The 22194-nt window shown below is 47.0% G+C and overlaps 1 protein-coding gene across 3 annotated transcripts in view; it reads left to right on the top strand.

Moving 5' to 3' along the window:
* Positions 1-22194, top strand: part of Homer2 (homer scaffolding protein 2) — a 104200-nt gene that overhangs the window by 64855 nt on the left and 17151 nt on the right. For all 3 annotated transcript variants that reach the window (XM_023710772.1, XM_004623334.2, XM_023710767.1), the window contains exons 3-4: positions 9355-9486; positions 20675-20767. In XM_023710772.1, coding sequence (XP_023566540.1) covers positions 9385-9486; positions 20675-20767 — 195 coding nt within the window. In that variant the 5' untranslated portion in view covers positions 9355-9384. The remainder of the gene's footprint in view (positions 1-9354; positions 9487-20674; positions 20768-22194) is intronic.

The raw sequence follows: 22194 nt of genomic DNA, 5'->3' as shown, positions 1-22194 counted from the left end.
CTTTCACTGTGCTGCCATGGCTGTCTCAATGCCCTAATAGATTCAAAATATTTACCTTTTATGGTGGCCATCTGACTCTGGAGAAAGAGCTAGAAGTCACATGGAGTGGCAGAACTAGGTAGTAAGGTAGCTAATGACACATTATGTTTTTCATGAGCCTGTCTTTCTAGTACATGGCACTTGGCAGCAGCATTCTGTGTATTTCTTTTTCTCATGCCTTCTAAAGACACTCATGAAGGAGGACTATCAGAATGGCTTCAGGAAGTGGTAAGAATGATGGGATAACTGAATCAACAAAAGGGGACTACAATACGAATGACAATGTGTGTTTAGACCAAATCTCAAATATATCATATGTATTAGAAAACATTTACTAATAAAAAGATATCGTATCATCAACATTTCAATATCTACAGTCAGCTAGACAATACCTCTTTGAAATATAAGTTTTATCAGTCTGATACAATAGAGAACCTTCTATGCCACAGATACCATTCAAAAATATTAAGACATGTCATGTCTACAAATACTCTAGGTGGAACATTCTCCCCCCCCCCCCCCCCGCTTCCTGTGGACTGGAATAAGGGACAGTGTGTGGTGCTAACTGCTGCCCTCCACACTGGTCCCAGTGTCTTCACCCACCCTGTCTCATCTCTGTCCAGTCAGTGTGATTCTTGTGTCTTTATTCCCAAGGTTCTGTCTTGGTTCCATCTCCACAGGCCTTCCTGCCATGTGTCGTAGGTCTCAGGTACCTAGAGAATGCTGGATGCCCTGGGCTGGAGGAGCATGGCTGCCTGTCATCACACTGCACCATACTCTGACAATTCTACTTCCTTTTAGTCCTTTGATCCCAAATGTTAAGCCAAAGTAAGATGCCACTTTAGCCTTTGAGGCCATGTCTTAGCCACAGATTGGATCCCCGTGCCCTTAGGCAGCTCTGGGGACTGGGACCTGCCTCTTCCTATTGGCCTCCCTACATCGGCTCCATGACCACGGACTGCTATGTGGCTCCTCTGGACCAGCCATCTGGAAGAGGAAGCCTCTACCCCTCCCCAATTGCTGGCATGGAAGGACCTGGTGGTCACCCCAGACCCAGCTGCTCTGTGAACTGAGGCAGCCAGAGGCCCAGGCCCCCAGGCAGGAGGAGGCAGCTGCTGTCATTCCACAGCAGGCACAGTGTGCGGGGTCCTCTTCCCTGCCCAAGCATTTGTCATGCTCAACTTGAAGAGGGACGCATAGAAGGGCCTTCCTTACCGCTGAGAGCAATTGGTGCTGCTCATCATAGGGAGACTTTGAACTCAAACCTGTTCTTTGAAACACTGAAGGTCTCTTCTTTTCAGGGACAGTATTGGATGTGTCAGTTCCAACTGCTATCTAAAGACATGAGTAGAGGTGAATGCTCAGCATCACCTCGGTTCTGGGATGATGTGGCTCTGTCTCTGGGAGGGATATGTGCTCAGCAGACCCTGAACTCTTTGAGGGAAGGGGGAACCATACCTGGCTCTTTGTGGGAGCCTCAGCACCCAGCCAGACTGAGCCCCATAAACAGGAATGGGTGTGAGCAGGTGGTGAAGCAGGTCTGACCACCACCACTCCTTGCCTGCACCGGGGTGCCATGTGTACAGCAGGGCCATGGGCAGAGGCAGGGCTGGGTCACCTGTGTCTTCAGTCTCCACTCAAGACCTTGGCTCCCAAACTCCATCCTCTCTCCCACCCTCCCTCCGTCTCTGTCCCAGCCTCTGTGCTCTTTCACCTGTTTCTGCCAAGGGGAAACCAAGGACTGAAACTTTAGACCAGGCCAGGGTTGGCCATGTGGTCCGGAAAGCACACGCTAACCATATGATGAATGGGGAGCTTGGGGCCAAACAACCAACTCCATCATAAAGAAACTCCATTTGCAGAGCATTTGTTAATTGAGCCATTGCAGCCTTTGATTTCATTGTGCTGTTGGCAGTCTTTACAATGCACGTTAATCACTGCCATCCTTAAGACAAACTGCCTGTGTCTGTGGACAAGGCTTGCCTGGAGCAGGTGCTTCTCCCGGGTGTCCTGGATGACTCTGCTGCCCTTGGTTCTCAGTTATTTATAGGATCACAGAAAACCTCTGTTGGAGGAGACTTTAGAGGTCATCTGTTCTACAAATATTTAGCAATGCCCGCTGGGTTACAAGTACTGCCTAATCATGCTGATTTGGAAGCTATACTACAAACATCCCAAACCTTGGCTTCTTTGGTATTTACTTCTGAGAATGTAAAATTGCTTTCAAGAACACATTCATGGCTGCCTCTTCCATCGTCTTTGTTGTTTCCTGTTTTGAATATGTGTAGCGCATCTGCTGTTTATCAGTGTGTGTGTGTGTGTGTGTGTGTGTGTGTGTGTGTGTGTGTAAGGTTCCCACTGCGCAATAGGTTTTCCGTGAATGTTGGTTCCTTTTCTTCCTTCTGTGAGGTTAAAAAATAATATTAAATAACTACCTCAGAATCAGGCAGCAGTCTTTAATTGCACCAACTCAGTCCTAGCCCCATGTGGAAAACTTCCACACTTCCAGTTTCCCCTGGCCTGGGGCAAGTGCTCCACAAAGAGGAGGAATCCTGTGTCCTGTCTGCCTCTTTCATGAGCCGCTTCTGCGCAACCCCCGAGCAGGTGTGACCAGAGACGGGGGCAGCTTAGCTTTATGCATCTTCCACATGACTCTTGGTGACAGGTATTTTGTGAAAAGTTGTTTCCACCAATCTGCAGAAACTGGGTCTTTCACCAGGGCATCTTTCTTCGCTATGGAGTTTCAGAGAGAACTCATAAGAAAGGAAGGTACACGCAGGACTTGGGAGCCTGTGTTAACCCTTGTGCCGGGATGGCCTTTGCCCCCTGGGCTTCAGTGGCTTTGCAGACTTTTCTTGCCCCCTCCCCAGGAGGCACAGTTCCTGTCAGCTGAGTCCCCTGCTGTCAGTGTCCCCTCAAGCCCTCGGCTCCCAGCCTGCATTCAGCCTCCCTCTCCGCCAGGTCTGACCCAGTCTTGTGCTCCTTCACCTGCTCTCCTGCCTGAAGCCAGCTTCTGCTGCATGATGTCCTCTACTCCTGTGACCCTGTCCTGCTCACCCACAGCCTGCTTGAGCCCCTGTGGGCCCGCCACTTCCTCTGCAGTCATTTTCCCATGTTTCTGGGTACAGAAGGGCACTGCCAGCTCTTCACAAGCTGCTGCTCACCCTGAAGATTAGCCTCCCTGTGAAAGGACTGTGAACTTTATTTGCAGCTGCCCACAGGTACTGTTAGTGTCTAGCAATGAGCCCTCACACGCCCCTTAGTTGAAGACGTATGCCCTTTGCCACTGCAGAAGCTTCTGGACTCGACAATACAGCTACAACCTGGTGAACCATCATGAGTCGAAAATACAATTCGGGGCTGGGAGATAGCTCAGCAGCATAAGCACCTGCATGGCAAGCACAAGGTCCTGAGTTTGATCCCAAATACTCCCCGCAAAAAACCCAAAATAAAAAAGTAATAAAAAGGAAAATATAATTCAACATTGCTTTGAATACATGAAATGCGCTGAGGACAGAACGTGCTGCAGCCCTCCTCGGAGCGCACTGCAGAGCTCTCACTGTGAGCCTGTGGCAGAGCAGGAGCGTGGGTGCTGTCCCTGCCCACCATCATGAGCTCTAGAGGGCCGTACTGCGCGGCACTAGCTCATGGAAAGAGCAAAATGAGAAATTGGAAGTGTAGATCTTATTGAACGTGAGTCACTTTCACACCATGGGAAAGCTGAATTCAAGCAGAACCATGGTCAGGTGGGGGCGATCAGTACTTGAGGTCCCTTTTGGGGCCTCTCCTCCATCCATCCTTCAGGGGATTACCACCCTTGACATCTGTGTTAAGCATTCTCTTAATTTTCTTTACAGTTTTAGCACATTCCTACATATCCCTAAATAAGAAGTTGGCAGACTTTTTCCTCTCAGAGCCTGAGAGTTAATTTTTTAAACCAGCTATACTTGCAGCTGTTCTGCACTTTTTTGGTAGAAAGTGTGTAAATGAATAGATAGGGCTATGTTCCAGTAAAACTTTATTTACAAAATAGCCCATAGGCTGGATTTGATCTGAGGGCTATATTTTCCCGACCCCTCTCTTGAATAATATATTATTTAGTTTTGCCTGTTCTTGATTTTTATACAAACAAAAGTGCACTGGAGACTTTCACATATGTGTTCTTTCGCAACTTTTTTTTCTTTTCTAATTTAGCATTACGTTTTGGTGATTCATCCATGTTGATGCTTATTGCCTTGGTTCATTTTCCTGCTAGACAGTGTTTCACTGAATGACTACACACACCACAGTTTATGTATTCTGCTGCCGGTGGACACCGCTGCTGTGAGCGTTCATGTGCATTTCTCCCTGTTCCTATGCCACAGTTTCTCTCTGCTGTATATAGTAAGGGGTGAACTCTTGGGAGTGAACAATGTACATGTCTAGCTTAACTTGAGTAAGCCATATTATTTTCAATTGGTTTTACTGATCCATGAAGGCACCATCACTGTGTTTGCCCAGGCTATTTATTGGTGTGACCAGGCCAGTGTCACCTTCAGTGAGTATGGAATGGTAATAATAGTACAGCCATTTCCACATTACTGGCTGAGGATTGCAAGAGCACCAGGGCTGGCTTCCATCTTCCTCCCTCCTGGCTGACTTGTAGCTTGTAGAGTCCTGTAGGTTGTGTTTGGCAAATGCCCAGCACCTTGATGCTGGTGACAGCAAGTGGTCGCTGTACCAAACCAGGATCCAGCAGTCCCCCAGCAGTACAGGCTGACAGGGATGGAGGAGGGCAGTGCAGCTCCCACTGCAGAATTCTAATGAGTTCCTGCAAGGCCAGCATACCGTGTCCCCAGAGGGCACAGGCCCTTTATGTACTCTGAGCCTGCAGTGGTGAGTGTACTGTGCACATTGTGTATGTAGGAGCAATGGCCTGGGGTTGGGGACAAAGCTGTGTAACTCAGGACTGCAGGAAGCATAGGTTGGGGTGTGTGAATGGACCCTTGTTTTTGGAGACTGGAGAGAACCAGGTAGGGTAAATTTGATGGACATGAGTTATAGCTCAATTTTACTAGTAAGGTGGAAAGTACATTACCAGTATTACCACTGTAATGCAAGGTATTATCAGACATCCCAAGAGTTTGGGCAAAGGCCAAGGATGAAGTCCAGAGAACATGATGGGTGTACGTTATGGGCTGTGGTCTGATGCCCAGCATCTGTTCTCCTAGGCACTGCCATAGAAGGAGATAGGCAGGTGGTTAGAGGTCTGGAATCAGGGCTTAGAGTGAACACTGGGAGGTAGGAGAGGTTTGGAAGGCAGCTGCAGCTTGAGATCGTACCAATTAGCTAGATTAGCATAGCTGAGTATGCTGCTTAATTGAAGTAAGCAACAATCTTAGGAGAGATTGCATACTTTCCATCAACACAGAGAAATGGCACTTGAGGCACATAGTAAGTTGCATCTCTCGCCTTCCCCTGACTCACCACTTTGCTTCCGAGTCGGGGTGATAGATTCTAGCAAGCCAGTCTTCCTTCTGACAAATGTGAGACAGCTATAGAAACGATGAAAGCTAGAGAGTCTAACAGTCCAGAGAAATGAGGCGCTGTCAGAAATGAATTGGCAGGGCTGCCTGAGGACCATCTGCCAATTCTGGGTGCAGGCTGCAGGCTGCAGGCTGCAGGCTGGGGCTTGGCTCTGGTAGAGAGAGAGGCTGCTGGGGAGAAGAGACATCACCAACACAGTTAGCGGTGACCAGAGTCAGAGTGGCCAAGGGGGCAAGAGGGATTTCAGGCTCGCGGCAGAGCTTCCCTGTAAGACATTTGCTGAATTCTAGATCAGTAGAAGGTAAAGGATCAGGCTGCTCATTTCTGAGAGGCAGAGTACAGTTTTCACATTTGCAGTGCAGAGAAAGCAAAGTCCTGCCTGCCACAGGGACTGAAGAAAAGATGAGGGCGTGAAGGCCTCAGGGAGAGCGGGGAACTGAGACTCACGCCTGCACACCTCTGTACTGGCTGCTGACTCAGTCTCAGAGCAGGGAGAGGTGCCACTTTCAGGCTTGGTCCCCAGGTAGGGCTGCTGTGGGCCAGCAGAAGCCAGCAGATGTAGTTCGAGGGACAAAGTGGGAGAAACTGCCCTCCAAGCCTCATGTGACAGGTTTCTTCTTCAAGATTTGCTAAATCCTGAAGGCGGGTGGATTTGGAAGATTATAGAACTAAGCCCCAAACTCCTGAAGGCCGATATTGAATTTCCTCAGTCTTTTAGGGCAGAAAAGAGAAAGATTTGTGAAGCTCTCGGTTGACATTTTATTTTTTTTTCTTCCTCTAATGCCTTCAGGGCACTTTTGGCCAGCAGGAGAGTTGTGAGGTTCGAACTCCAGGAACCTGAGGCTGGCAGCTTTGTGGGAGCAGCCACTTAAAGGACTGAGCTAGGGCCAGGCCCCCCGGTTGACATTTTAAAGGGCCTGCCCTAAACACAGTGATTCCGGGAGCAGAAACCCGGCCCTGACCTAGCAGTGTTCCAGAGAAGTAGGGATCGTGGGTCTGCTTTCCTTGCCTAGGAGAAAAAAAGAGAAGCTTTCTCTGCTGGACACTGTATGATAAAATGTCCTAGACATGCAAGAGGACAGTGTCCCATGCCCAGAGACAAAAGGGAAAAACTCGACATTAGAAACAGTTTCAGATATTAGAGTTTATGTCATGGGTTTTAAAATAATTATGCTTGATATATGCAAGAAGGTAGAGAGGGAATGTATAAAATAGATGAAAGGAACAGTATCTCCAGGGACTTAGAATTTAATGTTGTAAATATCACATGGATATTCTAGAATTTAAAAATATATCTGGAATAAGAACTCAGTAGATAGCAGCAGATTGGCTAATTCTTTTTTTTTTTTTTCACAGTAAAATTTAGATTTTAGATTGGCTAATTCTTGAGCTAGAAAATGAATCAGTAAAAAACAAAAAACAAAAAAACAAAATTGAAGTAGAGCCAAGAATCAGGGAAAAATAATTAATGTGTATAAAAGGTGTTGGACAGCCTCAGAAGATCTAGCATGGGTATAACTAGAGCTGAAAGGAAAGAAAGAATGAGAATGTGGTTGAGAATTTTCTTAAAAATGATGAGTTCACACAATGTAGTGAACCCCTAAGCAGGATAAATAGATTTTGCTTTTGAAATCAGCGAACTTTTCCTGTGTTAACATATATACACTGTACCCTTTTTAGATATTTCCTACTTTTATGATCTTGAGCAAGTCACCTGACCTTGTTGAGCCTGTTTCTCTCTTCTGTAAAAATGAATTCTAAATAAATAAAAGGTTTTATGGAAAAGCGCCTTAGAAACTGCTAGGTTCTTCTGGGTATGGTGGCACACCCCTGTAATCCCAGCACTTGGGAGGCTGAGGCAGGAGGACGCTGTGAGTTTGAGGCCAGCCTGCCTACATAGTGATTTCAAGTCCAGCCTCAATTACATATCAAGACCTTGTCTCCAAAAAAGAAAAGAAACTGTTAGATGCTAAAGAAAACCCAGTGTCACTTTTATTCCAGGTTAGCTGACGGGGACAGCCTGTTTGGGGCAAGCTTGAGAGCGATGTCCTTTACTCTATGTCCAGCCTGTGTCCATTGTCATTCAGGGAGGGTGGGGTGGAGTGGTGGTGGGGATGGGAGGTTGGTCCACCCAGCAGCAGAGATTTGCAGTGAAGACAGTATTAAGATTTAAAATGAGTGGGTCAGGGCATTGCTTGGCCTTCTAGGGTCCAAGTAATTGAGATCCAACCAGAGCTGGTTTTCTGGGATCACATGATTCATTCTGACCCAGCCTCCGGCCACATGGCTTCTCTAGGTCTGCCTTGCTCCTGCCATGTTAGTCCTGCCTGACCGGAACCACAGCCACCAGCCTCTGAGGGTTTTGAAGCACACCCCTGTCTCAGCCCATGGCTTAGATCTGTATTTTCCACACCCCATGCCCAGTCTGCACTGCTTAGTCATGTCTGGTGGCATCAGACAGATCTCTTTACAGATTGTGTTTGGTAGCTTTGTCTCTTTGGGTAACAGAATGCCTGTCATGAGGTAACTGCTTCCTAAATGTTTGTTGAATGAATGAATGAATGAATGAATGCATGCATGCATGCTGGATTTATCCTTTTACTCCAGAGGCTGACCTGCAATGATGTCAGTGAGCTGCTGGGTCCTCTGGCTTCTGGTTGGGTTTGACAAGTAGAAAAAGGATCAGAGAGGGACAGAGGGGAAGATATTTGTTCCCCAGTCTCTTCCTCCTGAGCTGTCGCATGTTCTACCTCTCTCTCAACTGAGGGTCACCTCCCTTTCCAAGGCAGCCTGTCTCCATAACCCTCTTCTTTCAGGAACTGGAGTCTCTCTGTCCCATCTTCCTTCAAGGCTGAGGAGTGGTGACAGTGAGTATCCCTTATGGCAGTGGTGGTGAACCTATGGCACCTGAGGTTTTTTCCTCTAAGGCAAAAGATGTTGAGGTGTGAATTTTTTTTTTTTAAACTCAGGTTTGATTGTAGAGTAGGCACTCCACAATAAGTAAGTGGACCTTGGGGTACAGCTTGGGCACTTGTCCCTGATAAGTTCACCATCACTGCCTTGTTAGGGTCCTTACCCTACTCATACTGCGTGATCAGTCTCTTTAGAAGTCAACCTGAGACAGTATCTTTCTTTTTTTGTATTTTAGGAAAGGGTCTACAGGGTATTCAGGGTCTCACTACTAGATCAGACTTGTAGTGACCTGCCTGTTTACAGCCTCCCAAGAGCTAAGATTACAGGTGTGTGCCACCATGCCCAGTCTCAATTGTCATCTCAGCACACCCTGGGGGTGGGGCCGGCACGACAGGCCTGGGGATTGAACCCCCAGCCCCTTGCGTGCTTGCAGGCTCTTGTCTTAATTAGAGTACCTTCTTCCTGTTGGGAAGCAGTGGCCCCCACTGCTTACGGAGACTCTCAAGCAGTTGAGCTGACACTAGAGCTGTGGTGACCGGAAGAGGTGCGAGGTGCAGTTCTGAGAACAGGTGCCTTGACTGGCCAGGAGGGTGACCTGACACATGGCAGCTGTGGGGCACTAAATGGCCATTTGGGAAAGTATTCTCTGCTCAGGAGAGACTTTCTCCTACCTCTCTTAAGCTACTGGAAGTATCTGAAATTGCCTCTAACCAAGGTCTGTGTGTGATCCAGCACAGTACCAGAAGAACTTGGGACCCACGGTGCCAGGCAGAGGAAGTGGGCTGTGAGTGCCAGCTCCGCCGGCAGATGTTCTGGAGAGTAGTGGTGGTGCCCAGCTCAGTGTTCACATTTCTTCCCTGACCTGTTTTCTTCCAGGTGATCATAAACAGCACAATCACACCGAATATGACCTTCACCAAAACATCGCAGAAGTTTGGCCAGTGGGCCGACAGCAGAGCCAACACAGTGTTTGGTCTGGGGTTTTCCTCTGAGCAGCAGCTGACAAAGGTACGTCGCTCTCTCCACGGTGTGGTCGGCACCACATTAGATGCCGCTCTGGTTCAGAAATTACCTGAGAGGGATGGAGTGGTGCTTTCGGTGAGTAGGATTCCTTTTCCGCTTCCATTCTGCCCTCTGGCATGGCAGGGCTGCCAGAGCGGGTGCCTTTCCACAGCGGGTTCCTTGGAGAAGCTGGTTGGGGAAGGGAAATCGTTCTCTAACAGATGCTGCTTTGGACCTGAGGCCGCAGCATGTGCCCCTTATCAGGGATCAGCCCCTGCTCCCTGGGCCCCTGCTCAGAGTGCACTTGGAGGGCCTGACTGGTTTGCCCACACTGTGCTGCTGAGCAGCCCCCTGTGAGGAAAGAACTGGAGTGTTTACCTTAGTGCTCCTGGTCCAGCCGCAGCGCATCTTGATGAAGTAAGCTGCCGTGTCTTTTTAAGGGTGGCACGTTTTGTTCCTGACAGCCATCGATGCAGCGAGGCCGAGTCAGGTGATCCTAAGAGTTCTTAACCTGGAGTCCCTACATCCCTTCGAGGGCCGTACAGTTAGCTTGGGAGGTACAGTGTGTGCTGTTTTGTTTGTAGGCAGAGGACTCACGCTTTTGCTTTGCTCGTCCAATGATCCAGGCATCTGCAGGTGGCTAGAAAGGCATGAAGGGCAGAACGTGGCTGACCACAGACTTGGGGAAACTGAGGGAACAAGCTGCTTCTGAGCAGCCTCATGCAGCCGTTAGAAGGAGTTGGAAGCCTGTTTTAGTGTAGAGTAGGTTTTCTTTTAGGTTGCTAGAGGAGCTTTGGGTAAGTAGGAAGAACATTTGGGGTGATAGTAATACTAATTGATATGACGGATTTGTTGGGAAAATACTCATGTCTCAGAGAACCCCAGGACGGGCTGAAAGTCCAGGCCTTGGGAAAGCTCAGAAGTCTGAAGGGCTGCCTAGGTTCCTGGGTGAGTGGACACTGCCTTCTGTTCTGCCAGCACTGTGGTCCTGCAGGGGACTGGTTCCTAAGGCCCTTTATGGGATCCCAGATTCTGAGGTGTTAATGGAGTCCCTTGCCACAGACTTACCTGCTTGGTTCCCTGTGTATGTGAAGGACGGCTTTTACAGATGGAGGACTTGGGCAAGTCAGGAAGCCACCAACAGGGCCCTGCTAATCTGTGCCCTCCGCTTGTCCAGTGAATGCACACACACACACACACACACACACACACACATACACACACACGCCACCCCACACCCAGTCACTGATGAGTTCCGCATTGGGACCCCCATTCCCCCACTGCATCCCAGATACTCCATAAGGACTATTTCCTTGGAAGCCTGGAAGCCCACACTAGCCTGGCAGCACTCTAAGCATCCAGTGCCACACTGCCCACATGGAAACATCGTGTCCTGGCTCCTAAAATCCCCAGATCTGATGCCTCAGAATGCAGGCAGGAGGCAAAAGTGTGAGGGTAGGTCATTGAATGATGTTATTGTTTAGCTCTAAAATGGCCCACAGAAAAAAGAAAGAAAACAGTAAGTGTCCTCCAGAGCATCACATGTTTAGAAGGTTATTGGACTATGTGGCTTTTCTAGAGATTTTTTTTTTTTTTTTCGGAACCAGGGATTGAACTCAGACCCTTGCCCTTGCTAGGGAAGCACTTATTCCACTGAGCCATCTCCCCGGCCTGGACTATGTGGCTTTTATAGCTGACTTGGTGGTAGGCAAGGTAGGTCCTGTAAGCATGACCTGGCAGGGTCTGTCTCCTTCTCACCTCCTAACGTGACTCTCGCTGCTTCCTGGCCACCAGGAATTGAGTGGCTTTTCCTCCCACCATGTGCTTCTGCCATGCTTTCTTACCTTTGGAGCCAGACAACAATAGACTGAAATGTGAGGTATTTTGTCTCAGTGACAAGGAAAGTGAGTAAGACATTTTGGTACTAGAGAAGTGTGGTTGCTGCTGCTGTGACTACCTAACCATGTGCTTCATAAGCCTGTGGGGCTGGTTTCTGGGAAGAGTTAGGAAAGGTTTGGAGATGCCACCTAGAGAAGTGCTAGGTCACCGCACGCTAGGCTTACTGGGAAATTCTGGTCAGAGCTCAGAAGACCAGAATGCTGATTAAAAAGAAAGACAGTAAAGATCAGGCTCAGAAGATTTCACTTGGGAACAAGAATTCCACTGGCAGTGGGACTTAAGACTCCGTGTGTTACGCTCTGGCAGAACATTGTCTACATTTTGCTCCGTGTTTTGAGATTTTGCAGGAGACTGAGATTAATGACAGCATATTGATTATTCTGGCAGAGGAAGTCTTAAAGCAGCCCAATATTCAATCTGTGGTATGGATATTGCATGCTGTTTCCAGCCAGGTTTATACTGAACATCAGGAATATAAACCCCGTTTGTAAAGTTTTCAGTCTCCTGGGGAAGGAAGGGCCTGCAAAATTTCAGCCAAGATCTTGATTGCTGAAAAGATGAGCATTAAAAAGAAACCCAAGCTGGGACAATAGAGGCGTCCGATGGAAATGTTACCTTTAGGGCATCCCAAGAATCAGCAAGACTCCACCCCCTGGGTGCTTTCAAGGGCGCATGTCTGTAAAGCTTTCATTTGAGGAGAGAACTTAAGGGTATCATGCTCAATAAGGGCCACCTAAGGAACTGGTCTGCAGGATTTGTACGGTGCTAGCTATCCAAGCATTCAAAGGCCACTGCAGCTGTGATCCAAAGGTGCCCAACTACTGCATGAGCTGGTGGCAGACCTTGGCATCATCCATGAGGTACTAGCTTTACAGGCATGCAGAATGCAAGAGGTGTGGAGCAAGGGAGACTTGCACCCAGGTTTCAGAAGAAGGTCTCTGAGGCCAGGCAGTGGGCCCTTGAGAAGGCAGTGTGTGAAGCTGTCAGAGTAAAGCCAGAAGTGTGGTGGAGACCCCACAGAATTGGGGAATCCAGGATGTAGAATAGCTGCAAGGAGTAAGCAAAGCCAGCCCAAGAGAAGCCTTAAGAGCTGCAGCACTAAGAGTGCTACAGGGACAGGGCCACCCAAGCCCTTCAGAGTGTGTCTCATCACCACAACTTGCCCTGGTACTGGATGTGGAACTACAGAATTTATGCTTGCTCTACTTAGTTTCCATCTTGGTCTAGTCCAATTTTTATCTCTTTGTTCCTTTCAGAATGAGATATGTTGCCTTGGGCCATTGTACGTGGGAAATGTTTACTTTCTTTTTTATTTTTGTAGGAGCTCACAGCTAGAAGTTTGCTCTGAGTCTCCAGAGTAGACTTTGGACTTGAGCTTTCCAGCAGTTGGACCTGTTAGAACTTTGGCAGCTATTAAAGATGGACTGGGGCTGGGGAGATAGCTTGGCAGTCTGGGCACCTGCCTGGGACATGCAGGGACACGGGTTTAATCCCCAGTACCACATGCTGTGCTGGCCCCTGCACCAAGCTGGGCACTAAAACTGGGCATGGTGGTGCATGTTTATAATCCCAGGGTGGAGGAGGCTGACACAAGAGGATCACTAGAAGTTGGAGCTGCTTAGCAAGACCCTGTACCAAATAAATAAAATAAATAAATAAAATATTTTTTTAAAAGATGGGCTAAATGCATTTCATATAGAAACATACATGAGTTTTTTAGGGGCCAGAAGCAGAATATTCTGGGTTAGATCTAAAATGATCCTTGAGGGGCTGGTAAAATGGCTCAGTGGTCTAAAGCACCTACTTAGAACAAGCTTGGCAAAGCACAGGGACCGCGGTTCAATCCCCCAGCACCACATGCCAGCCAGCCCCGCCCCCTGATGGGCTGAGCTGGCCACACACACACACACACACACACACACACACACACATAAATAAATAAATAAATAAATAAATAAATAAATAAATAAATATGATCCTTGAAATTGCATTGTTTGGAAGGTGATTGTATTATGGGATGCTATTACTGACTTGCTGTTCTGGTTGGAAGAGATGGGTCACTGTGGGCAGGACCTGGAGAGATGTAGCTCCCTTCCTGGCTCCTCCCTTGATTCTTTCTGCTTCATGGAAGCGATGAGGTAAGCACCTTTTCCTCCATGGTGTCCCTCTGCCTTGCCATCTTTCCTTGGAGCCAGCCCACTGCATACTGAAATGTGGGATAAAATAAATTTCTTTTCCTTTAAGTTGTATTGGGTGTTTTGTCCCAGCAATGAAAAAAGTGGCTGAGACAGATGTAACGATGGTAGATATCCTCTCTACCCGGCTCTGGGTACCATGGCCCTGGCAAGCGTGCTACTCAGCAGTTCAGCAGAGCTCTCTGCAAGGCTCGCTGCTGCTGGCTGATAAGGGACTTTGAGGACCTGAGAATTCTCTGGCAGCTGAGCTCTTGCTTCACTGCGTCTGTAGAGAGATGAGTTCTCTGGAAACTCCGGTGTGCAGCAGCCTCATATGGTGTAGGAAACACATAGGTGGGGGCCACTGGCACAGCCAGGCTGGTTGTAGGAAGAGGATGAGTCAGCGCTGCTTCTGGAAGCAGGGACCAGTGTGGTCAGCTGTCACTAAGCGCGAAGATGCCTGGAGGAGGTCTGCTGTGGTAGCAGCTGGACACAGCGGCTCGGAGAGCAGGAGTGTTTCTAAGGCAGTATGGTGCCTTGGCCCACGTGAGCAAGCTGCAGGCTGCCTGCCTTGAGTGTCTGGTTTAAAAGATTCTTCTGCAGTGAAGGATAGCAGTTTCTACCCGGCATTCATGCAGAACAGGACTGGGTCCCTTTGGGCCCATTCACATTGCTGTTTTCCGAATCTACTAACCATCCAGCTTTGTCTCTCCTCCTACATAGCTCAGCTTAGCTATTTCCCAGAATCAGTGTAGACCCTGAGCCCAGGCCACATCTCCCATGTGCACGGCACAATGACACAGTCCGGGTTAGGTCCACAGGGAGTTTCCCCTTGTTGTGATCATCCTGATGACCAGAGTAGCAGAGCAAAGCCATGGAATGCATGGCATTTGAGGGAAGCTGTGCTGAGTTGAGGAGTGTCCCTGATTTTGATTTGGGGGTGGGGACACTGCTAGCGGCTGCCATTGGATGGCTTCCTACGTCACTCTGGAGTTTATGGACTTTACCTTATGACCTGAGGAGGATTTTAAGCCCAGAAGGAAAGTGATTAGGTTTGCACTTTTTTGAATTTTATCCCCCCCTTTTTTGGCAGCAGGTCAGATCATACTGCATTAATTCAGGGCAGTGCTAATGCAGAATTGGAAATTTTAAAGTGATTGAGCCACATTAGCAGAACTTGGTGAGCAGATGAGGGAGGCAGAGACTCTGGCAGGGCAATGGGTAGGGGCAGTGAGGCCCTCTGCTATGAGGGCAGAATGGAAGCCAGTGTGACAGTGATTGAAGGAGGGAGGGGCTGGACGCTCTGAGTGCAAGGGGCCTGTCTCTGGCAGAGGTATCTGGGTGGATAGGAGCTCCCTCAAACCCAGTGGCCCCTGCGACCTGGCTCCTACCCACAGAAATGGTATTGCGAGCTTAGCCCACTGGGTCCCAGGTCCTGGCTGGGCCCATCTCAGCACCTGTTCCTGCGCCTGTCCAGGCTGGAAGTTCCTTCCTGATGCTCAGGATGGTTTGAGTCACTCACAGCTTCCAAGATCAGCTTCTTCGTCTCTGAAGGAACGGCAGTAGCTCAGAAGGATGAACAGGGAATGTTCCTATGAAAAGAATCAAAAGGAAAACTCAAGCAAAAACTGGAGCAGGTTGTTAAAGTTCAGTTCTTTGTGCTCCGAGAACTAAAGAACCTTGAGCTGTGCCTGCTTGCAGGGGCGGGCGCTTCTAATTTTTCCCAGACAGAAGAAAATGTCCTGTCATTAAGGAGGAGTGTCCCATCTTTCTGGTCCCAGGCACCACAGTGCTTGAGTTCCGCCCTGTGACTGTGACCTGCCATTATCACAGAGACTTTTCAAATAAGCTCTCACATGTTGCCTTTGTCCAAAATATTCCAGTCAACTTTTCCCCTTCCTTCTGAAGTGAATGATTAACCACACATTGATAAATTACTGTGAAGTGCGGCTGGCAGTCTGGACAAGTGGCAATTAGCTAGCACGGAAGGAACTTGGGTCTGAAGGGTTCCCAAGGAGTGTGCTGAGGGACAGCTACGGCTGATAGTGCTGGCTTCCCAGCAGCCAGCCACAGCCCTGGAGGGTACTGGTAACCAGACACTCAGGCTGGAGAAAGGAGCCTGGTGTGGACACTTCCACTTAGAAACACTATGCGCACTTTTCTCTCTAACCCCCAGAAAGAAAATAGATACCTTGCTCTTAATAGCCCACGTTATAAGGACTACTTCAGAATCACCATCCAGAATGCATCGCAGGGAAACTTCCCACTCTTTAGTTAGGCTTTCCAAAAATAGTCGAAGCTGTGTGTGAACGGGGCCTCATCTGTCCACCCACAGGAGAAGATGTAAGACCTTGGCATGCTGAAGAATGTTGTATTTACGTGTTAGGATGAAAAGGAAAGAGACAAAGGAAGGGAGAACCAAATACAAGAATGAAGCCAGGCACGGTGGTATGTACTTGTGACCCTGGGAGGCTGAGGCAGGAGAATTGCAAGTTTGAACCCCACCTGGGCAAATTAGTCACTTAGTGAGATGCTGTCTCAATGAATGAATGAATGAATGAATGAATGAATGAATGAATGAATGAGTTATTAATGTATTGGTGCCAAGATGAGTACAAGGTTATTAAAAGTTTAGACTCTTGCTGGCATCTGACCTTGGGTGGTCACAGTTCTGAGTGTGGCTTCTCCTCATTTGCCACAGGCACATGAAGATTCATTCTGTCATTAAGAGGGAGCCATCTAGGACGGGGTCCCAAGTGCCCCATGCCCAATGCTGTGCCACACGTGTGGATATGCTTTTCACACATTTCCATAGTCTCACCTGTAACATCTGTTCCCTTGTACTTACTGCACTAGCTCAGTGTAGGAGGAACATTGCCCAGCTTCCTACCTTTCTGTCTCCAAATTTAAGGATCCATTTCTTGCATGTAGATGACATTAATCATCCTTTCAGTGTTCTAGTTATAATGCATTGGGCTGCAAGTAACAGAAAACCTACCACAGTGCTTCAGCCAACAGGGTTTTTTTGTTTTTTTAATGCAAAAGACAAGTCCTGAGATGAATGTTGCCAGCACTGGATCTATAACCTTTACCTGAGAGTCGTGTTGTTGCTTGTAGGTCTCTTTCCTTAGCCTTTCCCTTGTGGTGCTAAGACGGCTTCTCGGGCTCTGTTCACCATATCTGATTCATGGCGACGGGGAGGAGGCAGGAGGGTGGTGCCCCACACTTTCCAGGAAGACTTCTTAAGTCTTTCCATGGTAGACCTGGGTCCCTAGCCCATTCCTCCCCAAAATAAAGAGGCTTCTGTGACTGGCTTGGACCAGGTCTCATTTTCCATCACCTAGGAAATTTTATGCTGCAGACAAATTTGAGATTCTCCTAAGCTAAGTAAAGAAGAGAGAGGATTCTTTTCCTTTTCTTTTTTTCTTCTTCTTCTTCTTCTTCTTCTTCTTCTTCTTCTTCTTCTTCTTCTTCTTCTTCTTCTTCTTCTTCTTCTAGACATTCTTGCTTTAGTAGTTCTGGCTGGCCTTGAACATTAAGAAATCCTCCTGCCTCAGCTTCCCAGGTGCTGAAATTACAGGCACACACTACCATGCTCTGCAAAAAAAGGGGAATTTGAAATAGAAAGCAGTGTCTGTGGCCAGGGCCAAAAGAAGGCATACATAAAAGCAAGCACTGGTTGCCTTATTTTCCATGACAATGATAATGATTAAAATTATACTACCAAAAACTGCAGAAAATGACCTTAATAAATGAAGGCTTGAAAATTTGGCAGCATATTTCAGCAATGTTTGATCCATGAATTTCATTTACAGGAATGTGTTCTATAGAAATTATTATAACTGAGTACAAAGATTTAGCTACAAGGATTTTCTTTGCCGCATCATGTATGAGAATGGGGGGGAAAAAGAGAAGGAGAGAAGAAGGGGAAGAGGCAAGAGACGGCTGGAGGGCTGGTTGGAATAATGTGGGGAGGGAAGAAAGAGGAAGGAAGGAATCTCAGTGGCCCACAACAGGAAATTATTTAAATAACTCAAGTGTATTTTTCAGTATATTCCTAATTGTGCAGTAACTAAGATAATGCAGTAGAAGGTGGTATAACTGCTTAGAAGTGTTGCCGTACTGTAAATTTCAAAAGAGGTTATAAAATGACATATGGGATGTCATTCTGTTTGTTAAAGAAAATACATGGGATGGGTACATCTACCCAGATAGAAAGATTGCTTCAGGTTATGTGGTTAGTGCTTATCTCTGGGTGTTAGGAGTTTAAAAAAAATTTTTTTTTTTTCTAAACTGTTTTTGAAGTTTACAAGTATGGAGGCTTTTTTCTTTATTTTTTTGTTTTTGGTCCCAAGGACCAAACCCAGGGCTTCCAGCTTGCCAGGCAAGCATTCTACTGCTGAGCCAAATCCCCAGCCCTTTTTTCAATCATCAGGGAAATGTTAAACAGCTTGAGACTCGTAAGGCTTTTCCACAAAGGACAGTCCGGTGGCACCTGGCCCCAGTTCTCCTCACAGGGCTGTGAAGGCAGCTCTCTCCTTTTGTTCTGCAGGCTCTCCGGGGTTACTTCCGGTTTTTCATTACTGTGGGAAATGCTAGGATTATGATTGTTATATTGAAAGTCTTTTTTTTTATGTTCTCCTTTATTTTCACAGAATAGTTTCCCAAAAGCAATATCACTGAGTCAGTAGGTATAAAGGTTTTTTTTCTGCTCATGATTCGCATTTCCAAATTGCTTCTCAGTAGGCCTGTACCAAAACACAGCGCTACCAGAAGGATCTTGCCAGCGCTGGGGTTTGTAATTGTATTTAGTGTTTGCTAATTTAGCAGGCAAAGAATAGCACCTCATTATTTCAATTTGCATTTCCAGCGAGGCTGAACAACCTTTTCTGTAAGTTGTTTAGTTATTTTATTTTTAATTCATAGATTTTGCCATTTATTTGTTGGCGTTTTCATATTTTCCTTTTCATCTTATGCAAGCTCTTTCTATAGTAAAAACAATAGACCTTTGTAGCTATAGCTGTTTCTCCCAGGCTGTAGTTTTCCTTAGTCTCCCCCCACCCATTTTATATTCAAAAGTTTTAAATTATGTACCCATGCCTGTCACTTTTGTGATTTTTTTTTAGTTGTTTCTTCCAAGTTTAGAAAATTACCATTTACCTCATAAGCAGAAGTTTGATAAATGTTCGATTCTGTTTTTGCATCCAGATTTTTAAACATTAAGCTTTGTTTTATACTTCCCTCTTAAACTTGTTAGTAACATATTGTGCCAGAAGTTGTTGGTAGGGATTTAAATGTATCCCCCCCATTTACTAAAGCGAAATTGTATGTGGAGTAATCTCCCTCATTAATTTAGGACTTTTTGGTCGTAGCTGATTTTTCTCTAACTGGCCAAGCCCATTTCTCACCGACTTGTTCTGTTCCATGGTGAGTCGGCTGTAACGTGTCATTTTCAATCATGTATTTGATAGAGCTTTTCCTATTTCATGAAGTTCTAAGCTCGTTTTCTGGGGTTCTCATCTTGGTTTGTACCTACTTGGATATAAACAACACCCTCTTACAGACTCAGGCTCCTCCGCAGGTGGGAGCCAGGTCTCCTTCCGCAGCGAATCCGATTTCCTGTAGCTGTTTTCTGCCAGGTGTGTGAAGGGGTGTGGGCTCAGCCTTGGAGCCGTTCAAGACTTGATGTTTTCACCGAGGGAGCCCCCAGAAGGGGGGGGGCTTCGTCAATCCCTGGTGAGTCCCATGCGTTTAAGCACAGGTAATACCATGTTCCACTGACAGCTCTGAGGAGTTAAGCGTGCAGCCCCGTGGCTGTGGCTGTATTAATGGGCCCTGTAGAAGCAGCGCCGGTGAAAGGGCGAAGCTGCCCTTCTCTGCCTAGACCAGCAATAGCAATCCTTTCGGAGCTTGCAGTGATCGCAAACTGTGGTACACAGGCCATAGGTTCGTCACCACTGCCCTAGACCATGGCACAGCAGGGCTCCCCAGCACCTGTTACTTGTCAGGGTTTCCTGAGCAGACTGCTGCCGCTGGTGTTGTGAAGACCCTCACGGGAGAGCCGGTGCTCAGAGCCAAGGGAGTCCTCAGCAGGCCCTCAGGATTTTCAGCAGCCCTGCAGCCCACTAGCTCTTTTGGCTTCTGAACCATCATGTTTGAGCTCCCCCTTGCTTTGTAATATGGGCACTGCCTATTAGCATTGCCTGTTCTCTGTTCAGCATATTTGCTAATTAAAGTCCTTCGTCTTGTTGGTGAATGGGAGCCAGTAATTAATATGATTGCCCTGAGATTTTAAAGTAAGTTTTGTTATTAAAACATTAAAAAGCAGAAGGCATGGAATAATGAGCGCCTCGTATATATTTGCCTAGATTTTGAGCTATTGACATTAACATATTAAATCCCTTTTATTGTTGTTGAAATATGTTATAGCAGATTGAATGTCGATCAGGTATCTAATCATAAACCACATGGTGCATTTTACTGTTTTTGTGTCTTAACCTAGAACACTCTCCAAATTTGGGGGTATTTCTCTTTTTCATGGCATTGACTTATAAGCATTTGGTACTGGAAATTTGAAACTGGGAATTGATGCGAGAGAGCCATGTGCCTCCCTCTTTTAACAACATACTAACAGGGCTTGTGAGGTTTTTTGCAGTTTTTTTTTCTGGGATGGAGTTATATTTCTTCTAATGCTATTATTTATTAATTTATTTATTTATTTTTATTTTTGGCGGAACCAGGGATTGAACTCAGTCCCTTGCACTTGTTAGGGTTTCCCGAGAGGAAGCGGAAGCGTTTATTCTACTGAGCCATCTCCCTGGCCCTCTTCTATTGCTTTTGTATTAGTTACTGTTAACCTGGAGGGTTTTATTTGTTTTTAATATATCATCATCAAGCCAGCTTCTGTCATTTAAGATTTACTCAAACCTTGTCTTGGCCAGTAGTATTTATTGGGGGAAAAAAAGCTTATTTGTATTTGTTTCTTTTTAATCTCAAAATTCTTCTGTATTTACATGAAATTTATTGGGTTAAAATTGGATACAAAATACTAAAGATAGGCTCTGACTAGTAGCCATGAATAAAATTACTATCGGTTCTTAATAACTGTTCTTCATGTTCAGTTTGCAGAGAAATTTCAGGAGGTCAAGGAAGCTGCCAAACTCGCCAGAGAAAAGTCCCAGGAGAAAATTGAGACCTCAAGTAATCATTCCCAGGTAGGTAATTTGTCCACCAAATAAACTCAGTGTGATCAGTGATGGAGATGCCTCATTCCTTGTCACTCCTGGCAAGAAGCAAGAGGAGTTGAGCAGTAGGCATTTTGAAGGCCTTTTCCACTATTAGCCTGCTCACAGTGAGATAGATGTGACATATTCTTATGAGGCACTTGAATTTTTCAAGATGCGGTACTGTATTTTTTGACAGAAAATGGTTGATGGAATTAGAGTTAATGCGGGTTCCCTGCCCTTGAGCTACATTCTGTGGCCGCTGTTCACAGGAAGAGGGGAGGCAGAGCGCTTCCTTGCTGTGCGGTCCCCTCCCTCCCCTAGGAGGCTCAGCAGCAGGGGTCCTGTGCCCATTAGAGAGGCAATTTGGTACTGGAGAGCCCTGTCTCTCTCCCTCTTTTAACAAAATTCAGGCAGGAGATGCTGTTCCTCAGCTATGTCTCAGCCACAGAGAGCTGTCCATGCCAGTAATTGAGTGGTCTGTGTGAAGATGGACTAAAATGGACCCATTTCAGCCTGACATAAAATACCAGCATTCTTGGCATCTACGTTGTATACAGAGTGGCAAAGAAAGGCTGGGCAGAGAGAGATTCAGGGGAAGGGAAACTTCAGGACCAGCATGATGGCCAGGCTGGACAGGACATGCGGATGTGCCCGGGAGATTGTGAGACCTGCCATTCCTCAGGAATTATTATTTGCTAGTGCTTTGGTTGTGCCCAGTAGTGCGTGTACATTGCAGGTATCCATGATCATTGACCAGGAATGGCATGAGGGTCACAGACACTGATGAGGCAGGTAGCGAGTGACCCCATGGACGTGTGTAGGAGACAGGGGCAGCCACAGTTCAAACAAGGAAGGGCTGGACATCAGGGACAGCACTGATGGCAAAAAGCCGGAGGCCTGGGTGTCCCGAGCTGCCGGGCTCCACTGTAGTCCACTGTCAGCCTCCCAGGGCAAGAGGAGAGCAGGAGCCAGAGCCTGGGAAGGGAGGAATCAGCAAAGAAGGCAGAGAAGTTCTAGCATCACTGCCTCCCAGGTATGGGCAGCCTCAGCGTTTGGCACCCAGAGGAGGGCAGGGAGCACCTCAGGCCCTGGCTCTGCTAGAGACTTGGCAGCTTAGGCTATTAGGTCATATACATATGACCTACCAGCAGTGAGTAAAGGTTTTTCTTCCCACACCATCACTAAGAAAGCTTCGGTGATTTGACAAATGAAAATACATCTTTTATTTATTTTCTAGAATATAATATTGGGCCTTTGCCCTGCACTACACTGCCAGCCCTTCATTTCAAGACAGAATCTAGCTAAGTTGCCCAGGGTGGGCTCAAACTTGCAATCCTTGTGCCTCAGGCTCCCAGAGTGGTAGGAGCACAAGTTTGTTCATGAGTAGGTGAAGTCTTGAGTTTTGTTCCCAGCAG

Source organism: Octodon degus, unplaced genomic scaffold (genome assembly GCF_000260255.1).
Source record: "Octodon degus isolate 3935 unplaced genomic scaffold, OctDeg1.0 scaffold00002, whole genome shotgun sequence".
NCBI classification, from domain to species: Eukaryota; Metazoa; Chordata; class Mammalia; order Rodentia; family Octodontidae; genus Octodon; species Octodon degus.
Note: the sequence above shows the minus strand (reverse complement) of the source record. Positions and strands in the feature narration are given on the sequence as shown.